Source organism: Platalea leucorodia, assembly GCF_965183815.1.
Source record: "Platalea leucorodia genome assembly, chromosome: 14".
NCBI classification, from domain to species: Eukaryota; Metazoa; Chordata; class Aves; order Pelecaniformes; family Threskiornithidae; genus Platalea; species Platalea leucorodia.
Window position 1 is genome coordinate 8,542,225 of NC_138836.1, and position 23,749 is coordinate 8,565,973.

General features: G+C 40.7%; 2 protein-coding genes across 2 annotated transcripts in view; both read left to right on the forward strand.

Moving 5' to 3' along the window:
• PITPNC1 (phosphatidylinositol transfer protein cytoplasmic 1) overlaps positions 1-5,416 on the forward strand; it is an 89,143-nt gene extending 83,727 nt beyond the window's left edge. The window contains exon 9 of the mRNA XM_082326685.1: positions 969-5,416. Coding sequence (XP_082182811.1) covers positions 969-1,228 — 260 coding nt within the window. The 3' untranslated portion in view covers positions 1,229-5,416. The remainder of the gene's footprint in view (positions 1-968) is intronic.
• A 1,455-nt stretch (positions 5,417-6,871) lies between these two features.
• NOL11 (nucleolar protein 11) lies at positions 6,872-21,912 on the forward strand. Its single transcript, XM_082326687.1, has 18 exons — positions 6,872-7,051; positions 8,444-8,557; positions 9,428-9,484; positions 10,093-10,238; positions 10,506-10,563; positions 11,129-11,267; positions 11,646-11,843; positions 12,566-12,642; positions 13,391-13,514; positions 14,194-14,297; positions 14,503-14,580; positions 15,387-15,571; positions 15,825-15,950; positions 16,906-17,127; positions 17,569-17,647; positions 18,767-18,859; positions 19,168-19,275; positions 19,589-21,912. The coding sequence occupies exons 1-18, from the start codon at positions 6,902-6,904 to the stop codon at positions 19,700-19,702; spliced, it is 2,172 nt and encodes a 723-aa protein (XP_082182813.1). The 5' UTR covers positions 6,872-6,901; the 3' UTR covers positions 19,703-21,912.
• The last annotated feature ends 1,837 nt before the right edge of the window (positions 21,913-23,749 follow it).

Sequence of the window (23,749 nt, forward strand, 5' to 3'; positions counted from 1 at the left end):
GACAGGAGGCAGCAGGTTTCAGAAGAGTTGCTGGTTTTTTTGCTCAGCTTACCCGTCTGTAGCAGCTGCCTTTCGTTTGGGCTTTTATCGAAGGAGCTCGGCAGGGCTCAGCCCGCAGCACATCTCTGCTGGGCTCGCTCTGCCCTCTTGTGGGATTCCTCAGCCCTGGGACACGTTTGTCACCTGCGTGAGGACACTTCCACTGCTTTTAAAGCTTTCTGTGCACCCGATTTTCCATTGCAAAGTGGCTTTAACTTCTCAATTTTGCCTCTATTTTGCAGGGAATTAAGCAGTGGATTTGTCGGTTGGCCGTAAATGTTTAAGTACAGATTCTGGATGGAAAAGTTGGAAAGCGCGTTGTGGCTTTTTCAAGTGGGAGGGAATTCTTTAGGCTTTATTAGCAGAAAAGCAAAACGGCCTCAGTTACGTGCATGCAGCTGCAACGAGAAGTCAGCAGAAGCTGGGCATGGGGGGAGCGAGAATTTTTCATCCCTTGATAATTACAGTAGACTACCAAAGCGATGGCAACCCTTTACTCGTTTATGCTCATAATTTAGATGGAAAAAAAAAGCCCACAACAACCAATTAGTTTTATTTTGTTTGGAGTTCTGAAAAATTCTACTTGCTAACGGTGTATCTAAATGTATTCTTTAATTGCCTGTGAAATAGCTTGATTTTTCCGGCAGTTGCAGAGGTAGCACTCTTTATTCAGTTCAGACCCAGGCAGAAGAACCATTAGTATGTGATTAATGTACTTAACTTCATTTTCTTTACATTGGCCGCTTTTTGTACTCCAGTCAATGCATTACAATCGGAAGGCATTCATGTGGAGAATCCCTGAATGATATGCATGATAAGCAATCATTCCCTGATTTAGAATTTGGATGGAAGCAGTTTAACTGAGTTAATGAAACGATCATTTGAAATTATTCTGACGTGCCTTTATCTCTCTTTCCTTCTTGTTGAAGACATGACAATGGATGAAGTCCGAGAGTTTGAACGAGCAACTCAGGAAGCTACCAACAAGAAGATTGGGATTTTCCCACCTGCAATATCTATCTCTAACATTTCCATGCCTTCTTCAACCCGCAGTGCTCCATCTAGTGCTCCATCCACTCCTCTCTCCACAGATGCTCCTGAATTCCTAACAGTTCCCAAAGACCGGCCTCGGAAAAAGTCTGCTCCAGAAACTCTCACTCTTCCAGATCCAGCGAAAAAAACCCTTTAAATTAACCCAGCATGTTTCCTCCTGATAAGCCATGTCTACCACAGCAAGAGTGATGTAACTCAATTTCTACAAAGGTCATGGTGGTTTGTTGGTCGTTTTTTTGCTTAAAATAATCTTACTGGTGTGGAAAGATTACTTCTTTCCTCAGACTTGATCCTTAAAACCTTCAAAGAAGTGCATGCAAGAGAATGTAGTTTATATATTCCTAAAGTAGTGTTTCAAGCCATATGGTGCGTCTTACTGACATACAATGAAATAGTCTGAGGGGAACCCTATAAAAGAAAAAACATCTTTCTGTAGCAGTATTCTACCTACAAATCCTCATCTAGGTCATAGCGTTTGGAATTAGGCGTAGGTATTTAGTAAAGCTGCCAAGGACTTCTGAGGCAAATTAGTGCCAACTAGAATGCAGGGTTAACAGGAAAAAAAACCCTCCTCTTTTCTTCTTTTATAGCCGATTTCAAAATCCTTCCTACTCTCAGGCTTCTCCTGTGTATTCATAAACCTTTGACCTGTAACTCAATGTACTTGAACACCAACAGCACTCACTCAGATTCACATTTTGCTTAATATGACTCAGGATTTGGGGCCTAGCTAACAAACAAAACTTTTCAAACCTAAAATATCACTGTATTGAAGCCCCAGTTGTAATTAATTATACTGACTTTGAGGCCATTGAACTATTTCTATCTTGCACAGAATTTGTAAAAGAAACCACCTATTTCTTGTAGATAGTGTATTTTAATAGCTCTCCCCTGTCCTTTTGTGATCTCCTAAGTCTGTATTGGTGTTCATCAATGGCGTTCCATGTGTAAGACTGAAAAAACGCAGCTAAATTGAGCCAGTTCAGAAGCAAAACCAATGAATTCTGGCTTTTCCTCACTGGAAGAAGAGTGGTGGTTATGCTGTAAGACCTTGAATGTAAAGGAAAGAAAATACGAGACTCCGTTTTCTTTCCTAAACAGCACACATCTCTGCTAACAGAAAGCTGGTTCCAGGCTTTACCATCGTCTAGGGAAGGGGTGAACAAAATCAGTCCCTTTAAGAAGCAAATGAATTGTGGGGCTGCTCAGTCCCGTGTAGGGTGACGTTAAGGAAACAGAAGTGCTCTTCCTGGCCTGCGCCTGAAATCACTCCTCAGTCTCGGGAATTAAAATGTAGAAAAGGACGTTTCCCCGTAGGGAAGTGTAGCTTGTGGAAGGAGGAGGAAAATAAATGGCAGAAGTGGTCTCGTCCTTCCTTCCTTTTCAAAAGGTAAGCTCAGTGAGGAACTTGCCCCGCTGCCCCCCGTTTGGGGTCCTTTGTTCTGTTTCACACAAACTGCGATGTAATGAATGCTGTCGGTATCTGTCGCTCCCGGTAGCTGTAGTGGATGTTAAATAAGGCGCTGTTCAGTTCCCAGGGAATGACAGCTATTGCCCGAATCGTGATCAAAGTGGGTAAGGTGGTGTACCACCGGTGACGTGGTACATGGATAAAAAAAAGAGAGTCCTCCAGAGCTGAACTATCAGTGCCTATGGAACAATCGCTCTGGGGGTGGCTTTTACCCGACGGGACGTTGGTGCCATCTTCTCAGCACAATGCTGTGATTTGACTGGCTTCAATGCACTGAGCTTCTCCGTGGCTGTAGATCCAGTAGCAGTTATGTTGAATGTGTGGCATTTGTAGGGTAGTTCTAGTGGCAGGAGAGGTGATTCCACTGCCATCCTGCACCGAAAACAAGTGTATATTTGTTGGATAGTTAAAATTCTGTAGCTAGCAAAATCTGGGAGCTCTTTGTAGGTTAGCTGCGGTCTAACTTCATGTATTCGCCCACTTGCTGTCCATGTTTTGCTTTGCTTTGCTTCTCAGAGCTAGTAATTCTGTGATGAGTAAACGAATGGGTGATGATTTTTTTGTTTAAAAAGAAGCGGCTGTAATGGTGCAAACAAAACTTTCCTACATTAGTTTATGATTTCAGCTTAAAAAGTGTGCAGATTAAGTATTCATGACTATAACTGGTCTAATCTTTTTATTATTTATTTAGTAGCAAGATTGGAACATTGGCAGAGCAGGGAAACCTTTGAAAACATAAAAGCATTGTTTGGTTGTTTTTTCATTTCCTGAATTTGACCGATATAGAAATGGTTTAGGTCTGCTCCACCTGAAAATCTATTTGTCAATGAATTTTCTCTTGGTCAAAGAAGGATTTGCTCAGCTCTAGTCACAATGTCCTTGTGCTTACGTATCCCTCTTTCTATATACATTTTGGCATCTGGGTTTGACACAGATCGTTAGACCAAAGCAGTCACACCTTTACTCCTATTTAACTGACTGATTTCCAATCCCACGTGGATACACTGATTATCACATTAAGCAGGTTTGGGGATAAGGCATGTATGAAAATGATGAACATCCCTGAAGAGGACGCATCTTAATAGCTGCATGGCAGAGATGTAGGAGAAAGGCACTGATCATCATGGAAAAAGTGACAGACTGCTTAATGCTGCGTCTCCGCCGGCGCGCGCTGCTGCCGCAGCCCTTCCACCGAGCGGTGCTGCTCCCGAGGACTACCAGATTTATTGACCCAACAGCCTGAATCCACCGCTGGCCGCAAGAAGGATCATGAGCAGCCTCATTCCCTCCATGTTGCTTCCTAACGAAGGCAAATAAGCAGATCTGTAATGTTTCATTGCTTTGGATAAGAAATACCCCGGGCTTTTCAGCGCCTGGCTAAGTACCCTCTGCTGCGTTCCGCTTTGCTTCCCCCCCCGGGCATTACCCGTTTGCTCAATGTCATCTTTAAATATCTTCTTCTGTTTGGTTGGGTTTTGGTTGGTTGGTTTTTAAGGCGGGATAGCTGTTTCTAGAATATTCCCGGCAGACACAAAAAACCCACAGAAAATGAAATGAAAAGGAAGGTCTGAATACTTCAGTATAACATCTTGAGGCAAAGGGGTTGTTTTCATTACTGATTTTTTGACAGCGCTTTCTGCTGTATTTTCAAACATGTTTGTTAGGAGAAAAATAGAGAGCATTTTGCAGGCGTTCAGCACTTCTTTTGCAAAAATAAATGGCGTGATTATTTAGTGAGTACGTTTTTAGAGCATGGTGCCGCGCAGCGAAGCCGCATCGGCACAACAGCCGCGGTCCTGTTCTCGGCCCCGGTGACTGCAGAAAGACGCGATCCGGCTCTGCTGGGACTGGACAAGGCGTTTGTCGTCAAGGAGAACACGGTTCAGAGCAAGTAACGTGATCGGTTTGTTTGGGTTTCTAGTAAAGCCTCCTCCCAGCTTTGCTCGTCCTGTTATGTATTTCACAGAGAACAATCACTACAAAATAACTGGCAATTCAGTGCAGTCTTCAGAAGGGCAGATCTCCTAATAAATTAAACAAGGGAGGTATCCATAAAGACTACGAGGAGCAGCACATTCCTGAAATACGTACTTAATGGGATTTCCTATGAATGTAATGGTTAATTTTGTAAATGACTGGATAAATCCTATGGAAAGAAACTATTTGACATTATTCTTCGGCTTTTTTGATTATTCTGGAAGGTGATTTTGTGACATCTAGTAGCCAATTTGCATTAATTGCTGCTGTAGAGATTTTGAAATGGAAATATTTGTTCCTTGAACCTTAGTTTGTAACAAGACCGCTACATTTTGTTAAAACTGCTTTGAAGCTTGCTGCACTGTAACTTCGAAACAACGTGCTGTCATTTGAAATAAGCCAAACGTATATGCTTTGTATGAATTAGTGAGTGCAGTAAGAGAGAATTCATGATCTTGTCAATAGGAGCTTTTCTGTTTCCATTGTTCAGACTTGGTTTTATATGTGTAAGTTAAAATTGCTAAATAAGTCTAACAATGTTTTGCTTTAAGTGAACAGCATGGTCATTGAATTACAATCTCCTGTAGTTCTGTGGTGTCACTAAAACAGGTTTCATTGGGTTATTTCATTTCTGTGCTAATTCCACCTGACTCTGAACGTCCAGTAGTGCACTTTTTATTTAGAGCAATGATGGCTACACATGGTTACCATCAAAGGAGGACCAAGTTTTGAAATGCTCTGCATGTTAAATAATGCAAGGCTCAGCAGGAGAATTTGTTTGTCGTATTTCTCATTCATATCACTTAGTTTCTGATTTTTCCGAGTTATTTATTATTTTTAATATCGTATTTTTCCTTGCATTTTGTTGTAAATAAACTACCAACAATTATTCTTTACAGTTGTGCCTGTTTTCTTTTCTAGGTCTCCTCTAGCAAGGAACAAATCCATGAACATTCCTACCCCCAGCTCTGCAAGCCGCTTCCTCAAAATAAAGAATGGGCTTTGTCAGGAAAATGCAAACCACTTGCAACATCTACTGGGTTTTAAAGATTTTATCGGGGCAGGTGCCCGCCAGTCTGGTGTTAGCCATTCGTTTGTAAATGACCATTTGGTTGGGAAGGCGTTGGCCAGTAGGGAATCCAGTTCTCTCTGCAGGGTTTGGCAGCCCAGGGCTGCAGTAAATGCCAGAAAAGAGACCACTGAAAGCTCTCTGGAGGTAAGAATCCTCCATCCCTAGTTCACCAGCCGTTCCATTTTGCTCAACAGAAATTTCGCGCGTGCAGTCACTCTCTGAGCTGCTAGGTAGAGGCTTACTCCACAGAAGTGAAGCTTCCTCTGCACCAGAAAAGTGGTAGTCGCTTATTCGGTATAGCAACGCTTCACGGCAGCGTAGGGCGGGGGACGAGGAGCAAACGCGGGCCTAGAAACTATTGAAGGCAGAAATCACGAGGTACAAAGGAGGCAGAAAGCAGGCAGCGCTGCGCGGCTCGGGTCTGCGGTGACGACTTCTGGGTGGCTTCAGTGCAGGGAGACCCTGCGGGATGGGGGTGCGGGGCCCTGCCCTGGGGACAGCCGGGGCTCTGGCCGAAGCTTCGCCACCGAGGAGGCCGTGGCTCGCCCCTGCGAGGCGAAAGCGCGGCCGGCTCTCCGGCCACCGGCTATGGCGGCGCGCGTCCGCCGGCAGCGGTCAACGGCCAGCGCGGTGACGCGCCCCGTGACCGGGCCTGACGCGGTCTGGCGTTGGGTTGGTTTGACGGGACGTTTTTCGCTGCTTGGGCTGGTGTGGGTAGGGCTTCATTAACATTTGCACACGAAAGCCGTCCATTCCGTGTCCTCGTGCTGATCTGCGGCCGAAGGACCCCTCTTCTGCGCGACGGAGCGCCCGCAGGCCCACCCGTGTGAACGGCCGTGGCAGGGCCCGATTCACGCCACGGGTGCAATACGCTGGGAACAACCGAATGAAGGCAATTCTGAATGCCGCCGATTCCCCTGCTCCAGAACCGAGTTCTGAAGAACTAACGGCTCGTCTTGGCTTTTACGATATTTAACGTATTCAGAACGCGTCGTATCTGCATGTCCTTTGCGAACGCCAGCCGGCAGAGCCCCCCGCCGCCCGCCGCAGCCGGGCACGGCCCCACGACAGCGCGCAGCATGTCGCGATGCTCCCTCCCCTCCGCGCCCGCTCCCACCGCCCGCCGCGCCCGGAAACTCCCGAGCGGCCTCGGCCGTTTCCGCCCCCCGCGGCCGCCGGGGCAGCGGCGCATGCGCGCTGTGCCGCCCCGCCGAGCGCCCCCCCCGCCGGCGGCGCGGGCCTCGGCCCGCAGGCCGGGCCAATCTCGCGAGAGGTGGGGGCTCGCCAAGATGGCGGCGCTGTGCGAGAGCTTCACGCTCTGCGGGTTGGGTCCCAGCGGCGGCGTCGGCCTCGGCGGCGGCCTCCTGGCGCTGGAGCCGGGCCCCGACCCCGACCACGTCCTGCTCACCGACCGCGGCCGGACGGCCACGCTCTTTAAGGTAACGGCCCGGCCCAGCCTCGGCCTCGGGAGGCCTCGCCGCTGCCGCCGGGCAGCCCCGGCCTGCGGGAGGCTTCCCCGCGCAGCGCCTCGGCGGCGGCGCCTCGGGGCCGCTCCGCCCCCTGCCCCGGCCGGAGCGCGGCCGGGCCCGGCTGTCACCGGGCTCCCCCCGCCTCGCCCCGTCCCGCCCGCGTGTGCGCCCGCTCCCCGCCGGCCGCCATCCCCCGGCCGGAGGCGGGGCAGCGGGGACCTGGCGCGCTGCCGCCGCCGGGGCGGCGTCGGGACGGCCCTGGCTCCGGGCAGCGCGGCCCCGGCCCGGCCCTTCTCACCTGCGCTCCTCCGCTGTCCCGCCGCCTGCCTGCCGGGCCGCGGCTGTCGGCTTGGGCCGTTGCTTGCGTGTTGCTCCTGTGGCCGCTCTCCTCCCTCGTTCCGAGGCCGCGGGGCCCGTAGCGCTCCCGCGCAGCAGCCGGGGTGGCGTGCGTTCTGTCCGGCTGTCGGTGTTCTGTCAGCTGCCCTCCTGTTGGCTGGAGGATGAAAGATTCAGTTTGCAACACTTGAAGCCAAAAGTATGTTCTGGTGGCTTCTGGTGCATATATTTCAGTAGACCATAAGAAGCTTTAGGACAATATTTGGGTTTATATCTTTAATTGGCTTTCGTATTCATGGGATTAGGGATTGTATTTTAGTGGATTCATGATACAACCTCCTTTGGGTTGTTCAGTCCCACTGCCAAGACCGGAGGCGAGAACATCGCTGTGTTGGTAGACGTGCCCAGTGTAGGCCTAGCGTGCGGAGAGGGGGCTGAGCGCCCTCACAGCAGCCGGACGCAGATCGTACGGAACCTGAGTTTAGACAGTAAAGGTCATTGCTCTGGGTCTCAATAACTGACATTGAAATGGGGAGAGGAAGAAGCGTGGTTCGGTGCGTGATTGTATTAGTGAGTAAAAGTAGTGTACGCTAGTGATTGAAAGTAATAGCTTCGCTTTGGAAAAGCCATGCATCATACCTGTGCTTCACGGCATAAGCCCGTCTGACTGTTATAGGTCACAGTTATTTCTTATGTGAAATAATTTCTTATGTGAAATAATTTCTTATGTGAAATAATTTCTTATGTGAAATAATTTCTTATGTGAAATAATTTCTAATTAATGTAGAGTTCTTTCATGTTATTCTGAAATTTTTAGTATTAAAGTCAGAAACAGGCATGCTCAAGCAGAAGTTCTGGGTATAGCAGTTTCTGTATTTTAATATTTCAATAATTCAAATATTTCAATAATTCATTTAATAATTCAAATCAGATGTGGCTACCTTGCACTTCCTTTCTGTCATGAGAAAAATCCCCAAAGTTTACCACGGTATATTTTAATTACAATGTCTTTCTTCTGACTTCTAGGTTTCAGATCAGAAGCCCCTAGGTTGTTGGTCGGTTAAACACGGGCAGATTATCACATGTCCAGTGGTATGCAACTTTGAAACTCATGAGTATATAGCTGTTCATGATGACAAGGTGAGTTCCTTTATCTTTTCTTAAAGGAAAAAAAGGATGTAGCGAGCCTTCCGAGTGTAGATAAGGAGGAAGTTGGCGGAGCTAGATTTTCGGCTGCAGGTAAATGCGTGGAGCTCTCGCCAGCCTCTTGCCGTTCAGGTCGCCCCTGCTCCTTGAGAGGGCAGGGACGGGCAGTTGTGCAGCTGCGCGGTGTGTTCTCCTGTGAGCCACAGGAAGAGCGACTGTGCTGGGCACCGGTTATGCAGCGGCCTTGTAAAAACAGAAGCATTCTCAGTGAAGAAGGCCTCATGCGTGCCTTCTCTAAGGATAAGTTATTTCTCTTGTTGCAGACTGGCTGACATTCAGAAGGGTGTGATTATTGTACTGAAATGGTTAAAATAGTTCATACCTCCATCCTTGTTTTTCTGCTGATATTTTACAGTTCAACATTTTCTGTTTGCGTACTTGTAGTTTTTGCTCAGCACATGCTGAACCCTTGGGGGTTTTTTATTGTTGTTGATGAAATATCTTTCCTGTCATTTTCCAAACATTCTCTTCCAGATCAGGTCATCTGTATCTTAATCTGTCTCCATCACTTTGATCTACTTTCGTTTAGAATTCTGCTGTATCTTTTTCCCTTAACCGTACTCTTCCCTATCCTTTCTTTCCAATTCAAGATTTCTCAGTTTTCTTGGTTTGTATTCCTGTTGTCTCTGCTTCAGCTTCTTCCCATGCAAACTTCCCCTGGGTCCGTTTCCACTGAGGTTACTGTGAATGCTCTCGGTTTATTTACTCCTGTGTTTCAGTGACATGAGATCGCTAGTATTTTGTGTGCCGAGAAGTCTGTGTATGACCCTTTTACTGTGCTTAAAAATGATGCTTCTCTTAAAGGTTTTAAGAATATGGAAGAACAAAGATATTAACTTGGACAAAGTATTTAAAGCAACGGTAAGTCTCTTACATGTGTTCACTTTTATGTTAACGTTTTGAATCCCGGGGGAGGGAAGAGATGCTAATTTTCACAGTACCAGTAATATTACATTTTAGCTGACCATTGTCTGAACTTGCGCTTCATGATGTTCTGCAATATTGCAAGGAAGCCACTTGGGCTGAGCGACGTGGTCATCAAAGTATTACTCTTAAAATGATTCGTATCCCAAGTCCGAAGTTTCGGAGGACTTTCTTGAAAGACGGTGAATTATGTTCAAATATAGATTTTTCTGTTCTGCTGGTGGATGTGTTAACCAGTGCTTTGTGTTATGCTGTTTACCAGTTGTTTCAACTCCATACCCTCAATTATATTTTTTTCTGATATGATTCAAAAATGTGATGCTCATTGGGACGCTTTCCTGGCTTTTTGTTGGGTAGTGACTTGCGATATTCATAGCATTTCAGAAAATTGGCAACTACTAGGCCTACATTATTAGGAATCTTACAGGTTCATCATTCTTCTGTTACTCATTTATTGAAAGAACTTTTAAAAAAAAATAACAGATAAAACACTTGGCTTTCAAGGTAATGTACTGAAGAACATAGAATTTTTTTTTTTTATGTAGCTTTCAGCTGACGTATACAGAATACATTCACTCCCCAACGGAGGGCCAGTGGTGCTGTTCAAAGGAGGTGGTGTTCGAACTTTAGATGTCCTTTTGGAAGCCCCACAACAAGAAATTGAAAACGTTATCTCAGATGAAGTCATCAAGTAAGTGATACAATTTTATGAAGCTTGCTTCTTGCTCAGAAGGATTGATGATGGTGGTGAAAGTTGTTCCCTCTTTTGAGGGGGTAGGGGAGAAATCTGAAGACCGAAATTTTGGGGTTGGGTGTTTTTTTCCGACACATTGTTTTTAAGATCTTAAAATTATTTATACAGATATCCTAAAAATAAGAGGCTGCCTAAGGAATAGTGATATGACTTTAGGTATGGTCCTGGAATGTAGAAGACGTTCATACAGCTTTCTGGTTTTAGGTGGAGTGAAGCCTTTATGGAAGGTCAACAACCTGTCTTAATTTTCGCTACTGAGAAAGTGAGTTGAATACTTTTTTTAAAAAACTTTCATAGCAGCAAATCTAAGTGCTTTTTCTAAAATCCATCGCCTGTGTCATCGGATTTTAAGAGCTTTTAGTAAAATCATTATCCTGATTTAACCAGTATCCTGTATGTGTATTGTTTCTGATACAAGAGTTAAATTGAAGTTGTGTTGCTTTCAGGGCTGAGGAGCCTGGCTCTTAGATCTTCAGAGAACAATTAAGATTAAATACAGTAGACGATTGTGTGAGTCTTCATTGCCCTCAAATACTTGCTTATTATGAAGAACTTATTAAATAGGATTTATGTCTTTAAAAAAAGAATGGTATATGAATCTGTCTTTATTCAAATGCTTCTTCCTGTGAATCCATTTGTTTCATCAAATTAGAATTTTCTTTACGTGCTTGAGTCTGCAGACTTTCCTGAATTAGGCTGTATGTCCTATAGAAAACACAAACTCCTATTTTTGCTTAACATTCAAAGATAAGCAGTACTAATATCTGAATTTCTGTTATCTCTTCTTTGTGTAAATTAAAGGAAAACTTTTTCTTTTTTTGTTTTAGGATGGGGACTTCTTTGTCTATGTACAGAAACTTAAGATGAATAGTCTACACAAATATAAGCTTGAACAACAGGAATTATCTAAACCACTGAGTTTCACAGCATATATGAAAAATCAAATAATCACACTTCTGTGTTTGTGTAAGTTGTATTTTCTAACGGGATGTGATAATAAAGCAAAGAATTGTATGGAAGGACATAAAATGTTGATATTTATGAATTACTGTTTAATATTTTTAGCTCTTTAAACTTTTTAAAACAGCCAGTGGTAGAAGCAGTAATTAAATCTTCCTGATATCCTGCAAAGGCTGACTGTTCCTAAATGTCGTGACTTGTACGTGGCAGATCTCATGCTAGCTACGCTTCTTTGCATCATAACGTGTCGTTTAAATATCCTGTATTGTTTCTTCTTTCAACACTCACCAGATTTTGTTCTCTTTGGATGTCCGCTTGCCATATCATATCAAATAGTTTTTCCACAATAAGAGATGATAAAAGCATCATCACTTTTCTTTACAGATTCCAATGACTCTGTGTACAAGGTTCTGATACCTCTGCAGCAAAATACTGAAGAGGAAGAGCAAATTTTGTTCAAGTCACTCCTACTAAACCTTTCGGTATCCGGAAGTGTTCTAAAAGGAACTTCTTTCGTTGTTCTTGATAAAGACCATGTCGCAGTATTAGGAAGTCTAGCTGTATCTGGTGAAGAACCCAAAGGTAACTTGAAAAATCAGATTAAGATGTCGTAAGGTCTATAATTTCCTTAGACAAAGCACGAAGCAGGAAATAGTGCAAGTAAAATGTTAGTTGGCTCTTGAAACTAGTACGTAGTTGAGCTGTGCCGTTCAGAGCATTAGCTAAAGATAACCTTTACCAGTAAACTGCTTGGTGGGTTGCAGGACTCTACTTGCTGTTAGGTTTCAGTATTTGCTTTCATGCTGTTTGTGAAACAGTTGAGAAGCGGCAGCAAGACAGCTCATGGATGGAGAGGAATTAAAAGGAGGACTTGTAAAAGGACCTATGCAGGGAAACAGACCTAATGTCCTCTAAGAAATCAGTGTCTAAAATAAGTGAAACAAACACTTCAGTCTCATGCCTAAACTTCTGAAGTGTGCGATCACTGAAATTTAAGTCACTGAACATAGCATTTTATGATAAAATGTTCTTCCTGACTGGAAGCCACACTGGCTGCTGTCCCTCTTGCCACAGCTTCTTGCTTAAAGCTCTTCACTGGAAAACTAACTCATCTTTAGGTATTTTTCTCGAGATCTAACCGGAATGACTTAATTCCTAATGTTGAATGCACCACCACAATAACTGAGCTATTTTGAAACAGTTATTTCTATTTCATCAAGTGTTTTTAACTGAAAGTAGCAAAGGCAAATGTAGCGTTTACGTTGCTTTTTGGGTTTGTAACATCCTTTGTTTATTTTCCCTAGAGTGCCTAACAATATGGAATACAAAATTTCAGACATTGCAAACTTCAAAGGAACTGCCCCTGGGAACCAGTGGACAAGTAAGCTCAATCTTTAATTTGTGGTCCATAAGCTTTGTGCATTTGGCGTGATAGCAGTGAAGAGACTGGTGGGCTTCAGGGTTCTGCTGCTGTCTGGAAGAGCAGTGAATGCCAGCTTCTGAAACAAAATTAATATTGACCAGTTGACGAGCAATTTTTGTCAGAGTATTTAGCAGAAGAATGGTGGCTTATGGCAATTTCTTTGATAATTTAGTACCTTCTCACTTCTGATGGTCTTGATTATTTGGTGAGAATTAAATAGCTAATTAAACGGAAAACCCAGCCGGTATCTATTCTGTTCAGACAATTTGCAATAGACTGCCTAAATGATCCCTGCATCTCCTTAAGTAGTGTTTCAAGATGTTCAGGTGTTAAATTAATGATAAGTAACTGACACCTAAGTAACAAATGCACTAGTGAAATAGAACAACTGACTGGTTTTGTCATAAAACTGCACAAGAGGGCATTTAAAAAATAAAATTATCAAGTGGACTTAATGCCTTGGAGCAGCCGCTGTCCTTTAAGACATCCCTGGAAAACATTCATCAGAATGCTTCTTATTTCTGTTTTTAAAATCAACAGTTAATGAAGGTCTGTTAACAAGTGTGAAACCTACCAAAAATAATGTGAAATAATCTGATCGCTGACTTTTAGTTGAATTTTGTAGTAAACAGTTAAACATCAGCTTGTGCAGGAACACGCTTCTCTGCTCATCTCCTCATTAACAATATGTCTTAATATTTTGTAGTTGTGGTGTTATGAGGAAAAATTTTTTTTTACTCACGGGAAGGTGCTAACAGTAATTATGTACAAGTGTGAAACGTCCTCCTTGGCAGCTGCTGTGGGAAAGCTCAAGGACAGTCAAACCCCTGGTAAGAATTTTTATAATTACAGTGAAAAGATCTCGTAAAAGGAAAACTTCTTCTGAAATTGTGTAAGAATTATTTTAATACAGTCCTATAAAATCAATTGAATCTAAATAGCTTGAAGTAGCCTAGCACTGTATTCTGTTCCTAGCTGTTTAAATTTACTGTTGCTGAGAACACCAAAGCACGGAAATGTCTGAATTCATTGTGGCTTCACTTAAACGGGGTTGTCGTTCAAATACAGGAATTACGGAAAATACTGGAATGCTAGCTATGAATACTGAAAACAAAATGAAGTGCTGTCTCCTATAAATTGTTCTGAAAGAGTTTGTGATTAGATGGGGCAATGTCAAACCTTAGTTTGTAAACTTTAGTTTAAAATTATATTGTCATAGTGTCTTTAATTTAGCATTGCACTGGTAAAATGTTGTTGCAAGTAATGCTCACAATAAATTGTGTAATAACTTATTTCTCTTCCTCCTAGAGGCTAACTGGAAAAATAGTATGCAAAAAGGGTCATAAAATTACCTGCTGCTGAGATAAAACTGGAAACTTTCTTGGCAGAAAATGACCTGGATTATAGTTTAGAAAATACCTATTAGTATAAGAAGTTGATGTAATATTCATACTTTAATAAATGTACTTTAAGTGTTACCTTCATATAGTGTCATTTTTGTGTTCACAGATGTGTCTTCATTTGTAAACTGGAATACCCTGGGAGATGAAGAGCTGGTGGTTTCCTTTCAGTCACAGCAGTCTGTAGCTCTAAAACCTGAGTCCAAAATGACTGTAAGTTAGCATTAGGAGGAAATTTCACTTTGCGTTTGTCACTCGCTGTTTCTAACACTGTTTCTGGAATTGGACTACCCAGTTATTAATTGTAATCTGTGCAGCAAGCTGACACATGAAGTTCCTAGTTATCTTGATTGAAATCGTTAAATATATACCATCTTTTTGGAGCCGAATAATAACTTTTTGTTTTTCTTTATAATAGTTAAGATCAAAAAGGAACACTGTTGCCAAAGTACAGCCAGATACCTTATCAGTTGGGCAGCTCTTACTAAATCTAAAAGTAAGTAAACCAAATATCCTACAGTAGTGTTCTAGACGCTCTCAGAATATTCTAGTTGTCTCTTAAGCTATTATCTTTTTCCATGTCCTCTTGCACATGTCAAGTTGATGAAGCTGCCTTAAACAGGTGAGTTGGAGGATATTATTATTATTATTATTGTGCAAGAGTAGTATTTGGACATGACTAAAGTTTTGTCATAGGAGTGTGTTCTAGAACTGTACAATACTGAGCTTATAATAGCTATCCGAGTTCTGAAAGCTTGCACAAATTTGTTTGTTTTTAATGAAAATCTCTTACAGTAAATAAGTGGGAGGATATTTCACCTGAACTCTGCTTTTTTAAGCTTTTTTAGATTCTTATTTATGGCTTTAATTTTGTTGAAGACGTTTTGGATCTAGAAAGTCAGAATGCTAGGAATTTCACTGCAAATATAGCAATAAGCTGTTCAGTTCCTTTCTAAAACTTCTTGCAAGTGTTGCGATACGTTAAGTTGCACCCCTTCCTGTGTGAACGTACCTATCGTTCAGCTGTGGCTGGATGTCTTGGTGATGTCGCTGAAGTCACAGGCGAACAGTCCCCAAGCAATTATTGAAAGATGCTGCTTACCTGAGTTCAGAGGGAGTAATTACCCTCATTTGGCTCTTTCATGATTGAGAGAGACTACCAAAACACCGAGTGGTGAGAGGTTTTTTGTAAAGTTTTTTAGCTTGAATTCCAAAATAAGTCTGTTTCTACTTGGTCTAATTAGTACAGTCCTCAAACCTATGCCTTCTACTTCCGACTTGCCCAGTATTTGTCGTTCTCAGGACGCTTCTACAACTGTATTTGAAGATGAATTGAGACAATTGATGTCAAAAGCACAGATGCCAGATTTCCAAGCCACCATTGGATGTGTAATAACTGCCCTTGTAAACAGATGTAAAACAAATCCAAAGTACTACCCTCGGAATTTCCTGCTGCAGATAGTCCAAACCCGAGACTTGTCTTACAGGTGATGATTCTGCATTTTTTTAATTGTAAGGAATAGTCTTTAAAAATACAAAAAAAAGTAGAAATAGTTTTACATAAAGCACTGTCGAATTATCAGAATTTACTATCGAAGGTGCTTATGCTTATTTTCTGATGAAGCTGACGCTTCCCAGATGGATTTTTGTGTGAAACAAGATTAATACTTCTGCATTAGATGTCAGTGTAGTTTTCCGTGGGTGTGAACTGTGCAGCCTATTCTTTTCATATTCTTACAGTTTATGTCCAGATTTAATGGCTGTTGCTTTGGAGAAAAAAGATGTGCATCTCTTACAAACCTGCTTACAACGGTTTCCAGATATTCCTGAAGAAATTACCTATGCCTGTTTGAAAGTATTTTTAAGGTAAGTTTGAATCACTCTTTGGTGGGTTTTTTTTTTTTTCTTTTCCCCCTCTTCCCTTCTTCACCAAACCAAGCCCCTTAATAAAAAGCTGTGTGTTGCCAAGAATGGCTTTAATTTTATAGATGAGCAATTAATACCGTGCATGAAATTGTTAATTCCAAGTACAGTGTATTTTGCAGTCTTGCAGACTGACAAACTTTTTACAAGATGTCTGTTGCATATGTTAATTCTAAAAACTATGTAAATGGTAATTAAATGAACGTGCCTTGTGGTAACACTGCAGGCTTGAATGGCACTCGCATCCTTTTATATATATATAGTTACAGCTATCTGTTCACTGTGCAACAGACTAATTGGGAACTTACCTGGGGTAAGAAGCCCACAAAAAAAGATCAACTCTTCTAAGTTCACGACAAAAATGGTTTTCATATCCCCAAAAGGATGTAGTTTTAGGCAGGCACTGTAACTAAAAGAAAAGACTGTTGTAACCGTTCCTCTAGGCTCCTGGAGAACAAAGGATTCTTTTTTTATTAGAAACTTCAGAGCTTGTTCATTTCATACCTTTGAATTGTCAAATACTTTATTACTAAATATTAGGAAAATCGTAATTGTCTTACAGGTTGAAGCTGTCCCACTAATGTCAGAATACAACAGCAGTCTTGAATGGGGTATAACCTTTAAATCCAGCCCATGCCAGAACGTCTAATAATACAGTAACTTACATTGTTGGAATAAAAGAGCAGTACGTGTATTGTTCAAGGTTAATAATTACAAAATATTAACTGTTCTCTCATGGCCTTTATTCATTCTGCAAGACTCTCTATTTTAGTATATGTTTTTACTTTGAAGCTTACTATAAAAGAGTTCATAGCGTGTACTACTGTTGGGTTGATGGCATTGCTGATTTTAAAGCTAATAATTAAAAGTATTAAATGTCTGGAATTTTCTTCTACAGCATTAGTGAAGCCTATCTTCAAAGAATAGATGTGAATCTAGAATCTGTAATCTGTTACATTGATATGGAATTAAACAATAAAGAAGTTAAGACTGAAATTGTAGAAAATGGTTTCAATGCAGAGCTGGAACAAGACATCTGGGATACTAAAATCGCAAAGGAAACCCACCTGACGGCTGATGGTGAATTCTGCCCTGTTGGACCACAGAAGGCAGCATTATTGTATCCTCCGTATGTTTTAATGAAGGAAAGTCAGCCATTATATGCGATGTGAATGTTGACTAAAAGACGTATCTTCTGTTATTGCTGACAATTTCTGAGAAGTTCTGATAAGAGAACTTTGAGAAAGCATCTACACCAATTTAAACTTGTATTATTGCAAAAGCGTAATAAAACTTTGTCTATCCAAGAGAAAATAGCAATAAGGCTTTTGATGTTTGCCTGTTGAAACACATTAGCCAATTACATTCTTGCAGGAAACAGAACTGTTTTGTGATATTTCAGTTGCTGTATATATTTCATGATAGAAATAAGGGAGATTCAAAAAACTGAAATAGGACTGCTCTCAAAGAACCTAGGGAAATATTTTAATTAGAATTCATTTCAGTTTGTAGAAACTGGTGGTTTTTCCTGCAATTTTATTTCCTTAATAGTACTGCACAGAAATGCTGTTCTCCATTCGGCTTACAGTGAAATGTTTCTTTTGCCTCATCTGAAAAACCTTCCAGCTCAGCAAGCTGTTGTAAGTATGTTAAAATTAAACAGGTTAAAACCCCTTATTATTTTGGGGGGAGGGAAAGGGAAGAGAATTTTTCAATTTTATATCAGAAACTTGCCACATTTTACTGGATTCCGAATCACAAGCTAACGCATGAAAATGCAATTAAGATGCCTAATAGGATTTAATGTTAATGAATGTCACGTTTTTCCACATACATATGGAACTTTTATTAATTTTTGTAGTCCTTGCTTATTTTAGAAAATGTAAGTAAGAAACCCTCTTTATGACCCAGTCTACTTGGAAAAATGTTGTTCGTGTTTTGTTAGCAAGTATAGTACCTTTTCTTGATTTGGATGCTTTTTAAGAAAGGAATGAGACATGCTAATTTAGTCAGTTCCATCGAAACAGAAGTTTAGAAAATATGAGAAACAAACTGTATACTGCATAGAATGCCAATGTAATGCAAATCAAACTTGAGGAATGAATCTTATCCTCTGGGTTAAAAACAAAAACAAACAAACAAAAACAAACAAACAAAAAACCCCCAAAAAAACTCAAAACCTCTCTGTCCCTCAAAACCTGAAATATAATTTCAAGAACTGCACGTACCATAGTACCTGAGCATATATGTGACTTCACAGTGATTCAAAAAAACCCACGCATCAGAACAAAGCTGATCTTAGCATTGACCCATCTCCTTGATTTCTTTTTTTGGAGAGAGACTTTGACTTGTGCTCAGCACAAGATGATGTTGACCTGATTGTGACCATTAGCAATTTATTGTTGGCTACTGAAAGTGAAACTGGGACTAAAATTTGTAATGTCGATAAAGTTTTTAGCAGAGTTCCTAGAAAAGTCTGTGTCTGAATTAAATTGCACCGGACACAATCACTGGAACAATGATTACCCCTGAATATAACTTTACACTGAGTATTGCTGAGTGAGAATTTTGAAACATCTAGCTATAAATGGTGTAGGAGAACCATAAAACTTATTTTTAATGTGTAATATACAGGCATCTATGTTGCTTTAAAAAATAAATTTTAAAAAAATTCCTTGTAAGTATTACTGTGTGCAAGACAAAACTCCTTGGTCTATTAAGTTTCTCCTTTTAAAATATTCTGACTTTTCTACTTTTAGCTGTTTCTCAGGTATTTATACTACCTGTATGTGAAATGCAGTGAAAAAATCAATACCGCTCTTCCTGGAATACGCTGTCCGACTATAAATCAGGTGAGAAGGTAGTTCTGAGAGTTGTACTTCCTTTGGTTTCTGTGGTGTGTAACGTAGTGAGTAGTTGTGAAGATCTAAAATCAACTGAGATCTACATTCATTCTATAAAGTATTTTCTTACTAATATAACCTGTATGATGTCAGATGTAACACACAACTTTTTACTATCGGAAAATAAATATACCGCCTGAAAATATGAAACCACACATTTTGCATTAGAAGTTAATGTTTCAGAGTTCAGCTTTTAAAGCAAAATCTGTCATTTGCATATCATAAACTGTAAGTGTACTTCTCTTGTTTGTCTTCAGATTATGGATTGGATGTGCCTATTACTTGATGCTCACTTCACAGTTATGGTGATGCTACCAGAAGCAAAAGAGTTGCTTTCAAACCTGCATAAGTTTGTGAGAGCCCAAGTAAGTTGCATATTCTGGGATAATTATTTCATTTTAGTATGGATTTAGAATATGGGTGTTAAGAAAGGGGGGCTGGGGGGAAGCAGACAACAAAATATTATGTAGTAAATCAAATCATGTCTCTTCTCCTCTGTATGCTCCTTCCTGAGCATGACATGGCAGTTGCCTCTCATTTTGTTTTCAAAAGCTGCTGTATTTGTTTGGTTTAAATATCTAAAACTGTGCAGAACCACAGCTAGTTCCAGAGTACAATGATGTATGAAAAGAATATAAATTTACTTTACTGTAAATATCTGTGTTTTCTTGTTTTTAGGTACGATTCTACTCCGAACTCAACAAGATTGAAGGAAGTTTGCGAGAATTACAAAGACTTAACCACCAGAAAGACTCTCAGACATATTCTATTGAAGTGCTGGAACTTATTTGAATTTGAAATGAATTATTAACAAATTTATTTTTTATTGATTCCTTTTACGACGAGGATGTATTAGCACTCCATATTGGGGATGTGAAAAGTTGTTTTCTACATAGGAGGAGCACAGTTACTCTGTAGCTACGTGGGAGTTGTAAGTTTGAAACTTGTGTATTAAAAAGCTCTCTTTTTGACTGGATGAGAAGCTGGATGCTTGCTTATATTTTCATGTATAATTCTGATATGCAATCATAAGAACATTCTAAAATGCCACATGATTCTTGGCAAAGGTATAGTAGGATATTTGCAGTAAGGCTTCAACAGATGTTTTATCAAGTGAATTGACATTTTTTTATTCTATTTGCTTCTTTTTTACTTAATAGTTGAAGTCTCTAATTAGATTCTTTGGAGTTCTCTCCACTCAGGTTATGAACTATAGATTAACTCATTTGAGTTTGCTGCTTTGTTTCCTATTTTTAAGTTGGTTTTACTTTGTCCAAAGATGCCTTTTACAGACTTAGCTTAAACAGGGAAGGGAGCTTAAGTGTAGGTATTGGGTTGTTACCTAATTCACACTGCTTTCTCTCTCCTACGTGTCATGGTATCGCAACTTGTTAGCGTACCCTTTCGTGCTTTCCTTTCCAGTCCAACCAGGTCCTTTTATTCTGCTTTTAAAAAAAAATAGAAGGGAGGGGGTTGTGTGGCAGTTAGTAGTTAAAATCTTGAATGACAGTAATCTAAAGCTGGTTTGATGCATCTCATACCTGATAAGACCACCTGCATCCAGAAACTGCATACAGCTAGGGAGAAGGAAGAGGTATGCAGCAGGAACTAGACTCCTTCCTCAAATGAAGAAGCAACGTGCAGTTATTTAATAGGATGTCTTGTTGCAGTCTTCATCTCGGAGGTTGCCATCAGCTGAAGACACCTGTTTTCTTAAGCAGAGACTGCTCCTCTAGAGCACGCTCTCCCGCGCAGACTTGCAGAATGGAGTTACTGGATTTCAGCATAATTAGCTGTACTTCAAGACTTCTGCTTTAGAAATTTCTGAAGCTTTCTGATGTTGAAAGATTGCATCCAAGATAGCTTCTGCTTTTTAAATACTCATCTCTTGAAATGTTGCCTATATACATTTGAAACTTTGGGAGAAGGAGAGAGGAGCATAAAAATAACATTCAGATAAAATTTAATGCTGTGGACTTTGGAGTGCGTTTGACACGTCTTTAAGCTGACCATGCAACTGATAACTGCCAGCACAGCTCAGAGCAAGAATGGTATCTTGCCTGTTAGATTGGAGAAAAGAACTAACCTAGCTGAAAATAACTTCTCTTTTTGGATAGTGATTTTTCTCTGATAGTGCCGATTTAAGCATATGTCACTGGACACAGAGGAGACATCCAGTTTGATTTGGCACAGAATGTTGGAAATCATTGTTTGAATAAAAGGCTTCTTCACCTTTGTCAGGTTAAACTTGCCTGAGAATGAACAACAGCATTTTCTTCCTTTCTCTGGCTAGAGCTAGAACACAGGATTATTATGGCTGAAGTGCTAGGTGCATAACTTACTGGACTTTGGCTGTGTAACGTTGAAACAGCTGCACACAGTTAAAAGCCTTAAGACTCTTTGGAAGTTGACATGTTCTAGTTGTATATGCTGTTATCGGAGGTCAGTACCAAATGTATGTAGAAGTAAAAATTAAAAAAACCCACTACAATGGGCAGATGAAGAATCATATAGAGGGGCACTTCTTGGCACTGGTTGTAGTTGCTTTTAATTTTCTGAACAGGAAAACTCATCTCCAATTTAAAATAAGAACATTCTTACCTACATCAGTGTCTGTTTTCTCCAAGTACTTTTTCAAAGAGTGAATACCTCAACTTAACCTCATCTATACTGCTTGTTCTGTACAGCTTGAATTCTAGCATTTCAAAGTGTATCTTAGCTTTAGATTTGTTTTGACTGTCTCTTTAAAAAAAAAAAAGTGATGAACTAAAGTTTCATGAAAACATTTATTGAAGGTATTACAGGTATAAGCATCTATTGAATTGTACTTCTAATTAGGTGTTCACTTAAAACTGACTTGTTATAAGCTACTTGTGGGACTGAATATTCATCTAAATGAAGGCTCATCTGGGATAGGGGAAAATGGGACAAATAAGCATAATGCTGGATTTCGTGAAGTCTAGTATAAAATGGATGGTTGGAGACAGAAGCCTTCAGAGAAGATAGACTTACATCAATACATGTTCAGAATAGCAAATAAGATGTTAAAAACTTTTTACTAATGATGTGATTGAATATTAATATAATTCAACATATCAGTATTGATATACTTCTGGTTTTCATCATACTAAATAAAATGGTAATTGGTAATATATTGAATTACACCAGCAAAAGTCATGTAAGCCCTTGCTTCCTAAGGCTGACTTTATTTAGTCTACAGCTGAGCTCTAGCCTAATGCTACTCAGCAACACCTTGGTGTCTTATAAATGCACATGTAACTGATTCTAGAGCTAAATACTTAAATTCAATGCCCAATACATGTTATGAAATAATTGGGATGGAAGGACTGGACAAAAGCAGCTCAATAATTTAAGCAAGAGCATATGCTCATTTGTTAATAATGCCATCCAGCTGCAGGTTCTTGAGTTCTTTCCCTTACCCTTGGAGAAAGGAACCCATCCAGACAACAGCTTGGAACAACTAGGCTATTCATCTTCTCCCAAGTGCCTTTTGAAAGGAGCCTTTCTCTCCATCTGTCTTGAGTATGGAGGCAGCGTAGGGCCTCCTACCTAAAATTCCTCTTCTTGCTGTATTCAGTTCACTTATAAATATGCTCATTTAACTATACCAGCAGACTCAAAATAGGAACTTCCGAGTTCCTAATGGAAATACGTTTTGTTCTTGGGAGTGGACATGGTGAGTAGGCTAAGGGGTTATGGTTGATTTCTCTGTACTGAGCTGTGTGTTGGAAAGGACTAATTTATAGTCCTGACTCTGAAAGTTAACATACCTCTCTAGGCATCCATTTCTCTACGTATAAAATTAAAATACTTTGTGTCCTATTCAGTAAGCACTTCCACATCAGCAACTGATAAATAAGCGATGGGATTAAGAGACAAGGTATTCTAGTTCACAGTATTCAAAAGCAAATGATTCTTAGCACCTTTGATCCACTAGAGGTACATGAAATCCTCAGTTTTTTAGAGATGTTAACGCTCTCATCATGTTACAGGCTGTGTGAATATTAGTGCAGTAGATACACTAGATATCTTTGCTAGATTCTCAATGTATAGATGGCAGAATTCACAGGTGTTTCTTCCAACATCACAAAGGGAGACAGTGAAATAACCCACCTATTCCTGTATTTAAAGAGTCACCACACTCCTTTGCAACCTTGTAAGAGGTTGCAAAAATTAGCCTGACAGAAGCAATCTAAAGGTAACTTTGAAAGATTCCGAATACAAATTGAGTATAAAGGTGTAAATGGGGTTAGGCAATGTTGTCTACTGCTGTTGCTGTGTCTGTATCGTACTGTGTCTAGAACATGGCTCTGAGCCTGTGCAGCTGCACCACTGAATATAAAAGAGTGCAACTGAATATAAAAGAGATGCAGATAAAAAGCTGGATATAAGAGTGCAAATTGGGCTAAACCCTGCTGCCTGGTGCCATTGTGATATTGTTGCGTGCTTGACACTGCGGCAGGTTTGTGGGTTTAATGAGGTTCTCGGCCTGAGCAACAAGTTAATGAACAAAAGGCACTTCAAAAATGACTATACAAAAATGCAAATTAAATTACACATTGGACATGTAGCTGGCATGCTTATGGCATGACCAGTATTGGGTTTTACATCGCACAGAAGCATAACCAAGGAACTGGGAGAAAATGAAAATGCGAACACGCTTATTTGCTAACAATAAGACTTCAGACTCTCTGGAATCCTAAAGCTGTGTAGATTCAGCAATGAAAAGAAGGCTGGTTGTAAGAAATGCAAGACGTTTGTGTGCCTTGGGCTGGCTTTCAATTTGTACTGCTTTTGCTCAGGAAACTGATACCCTCG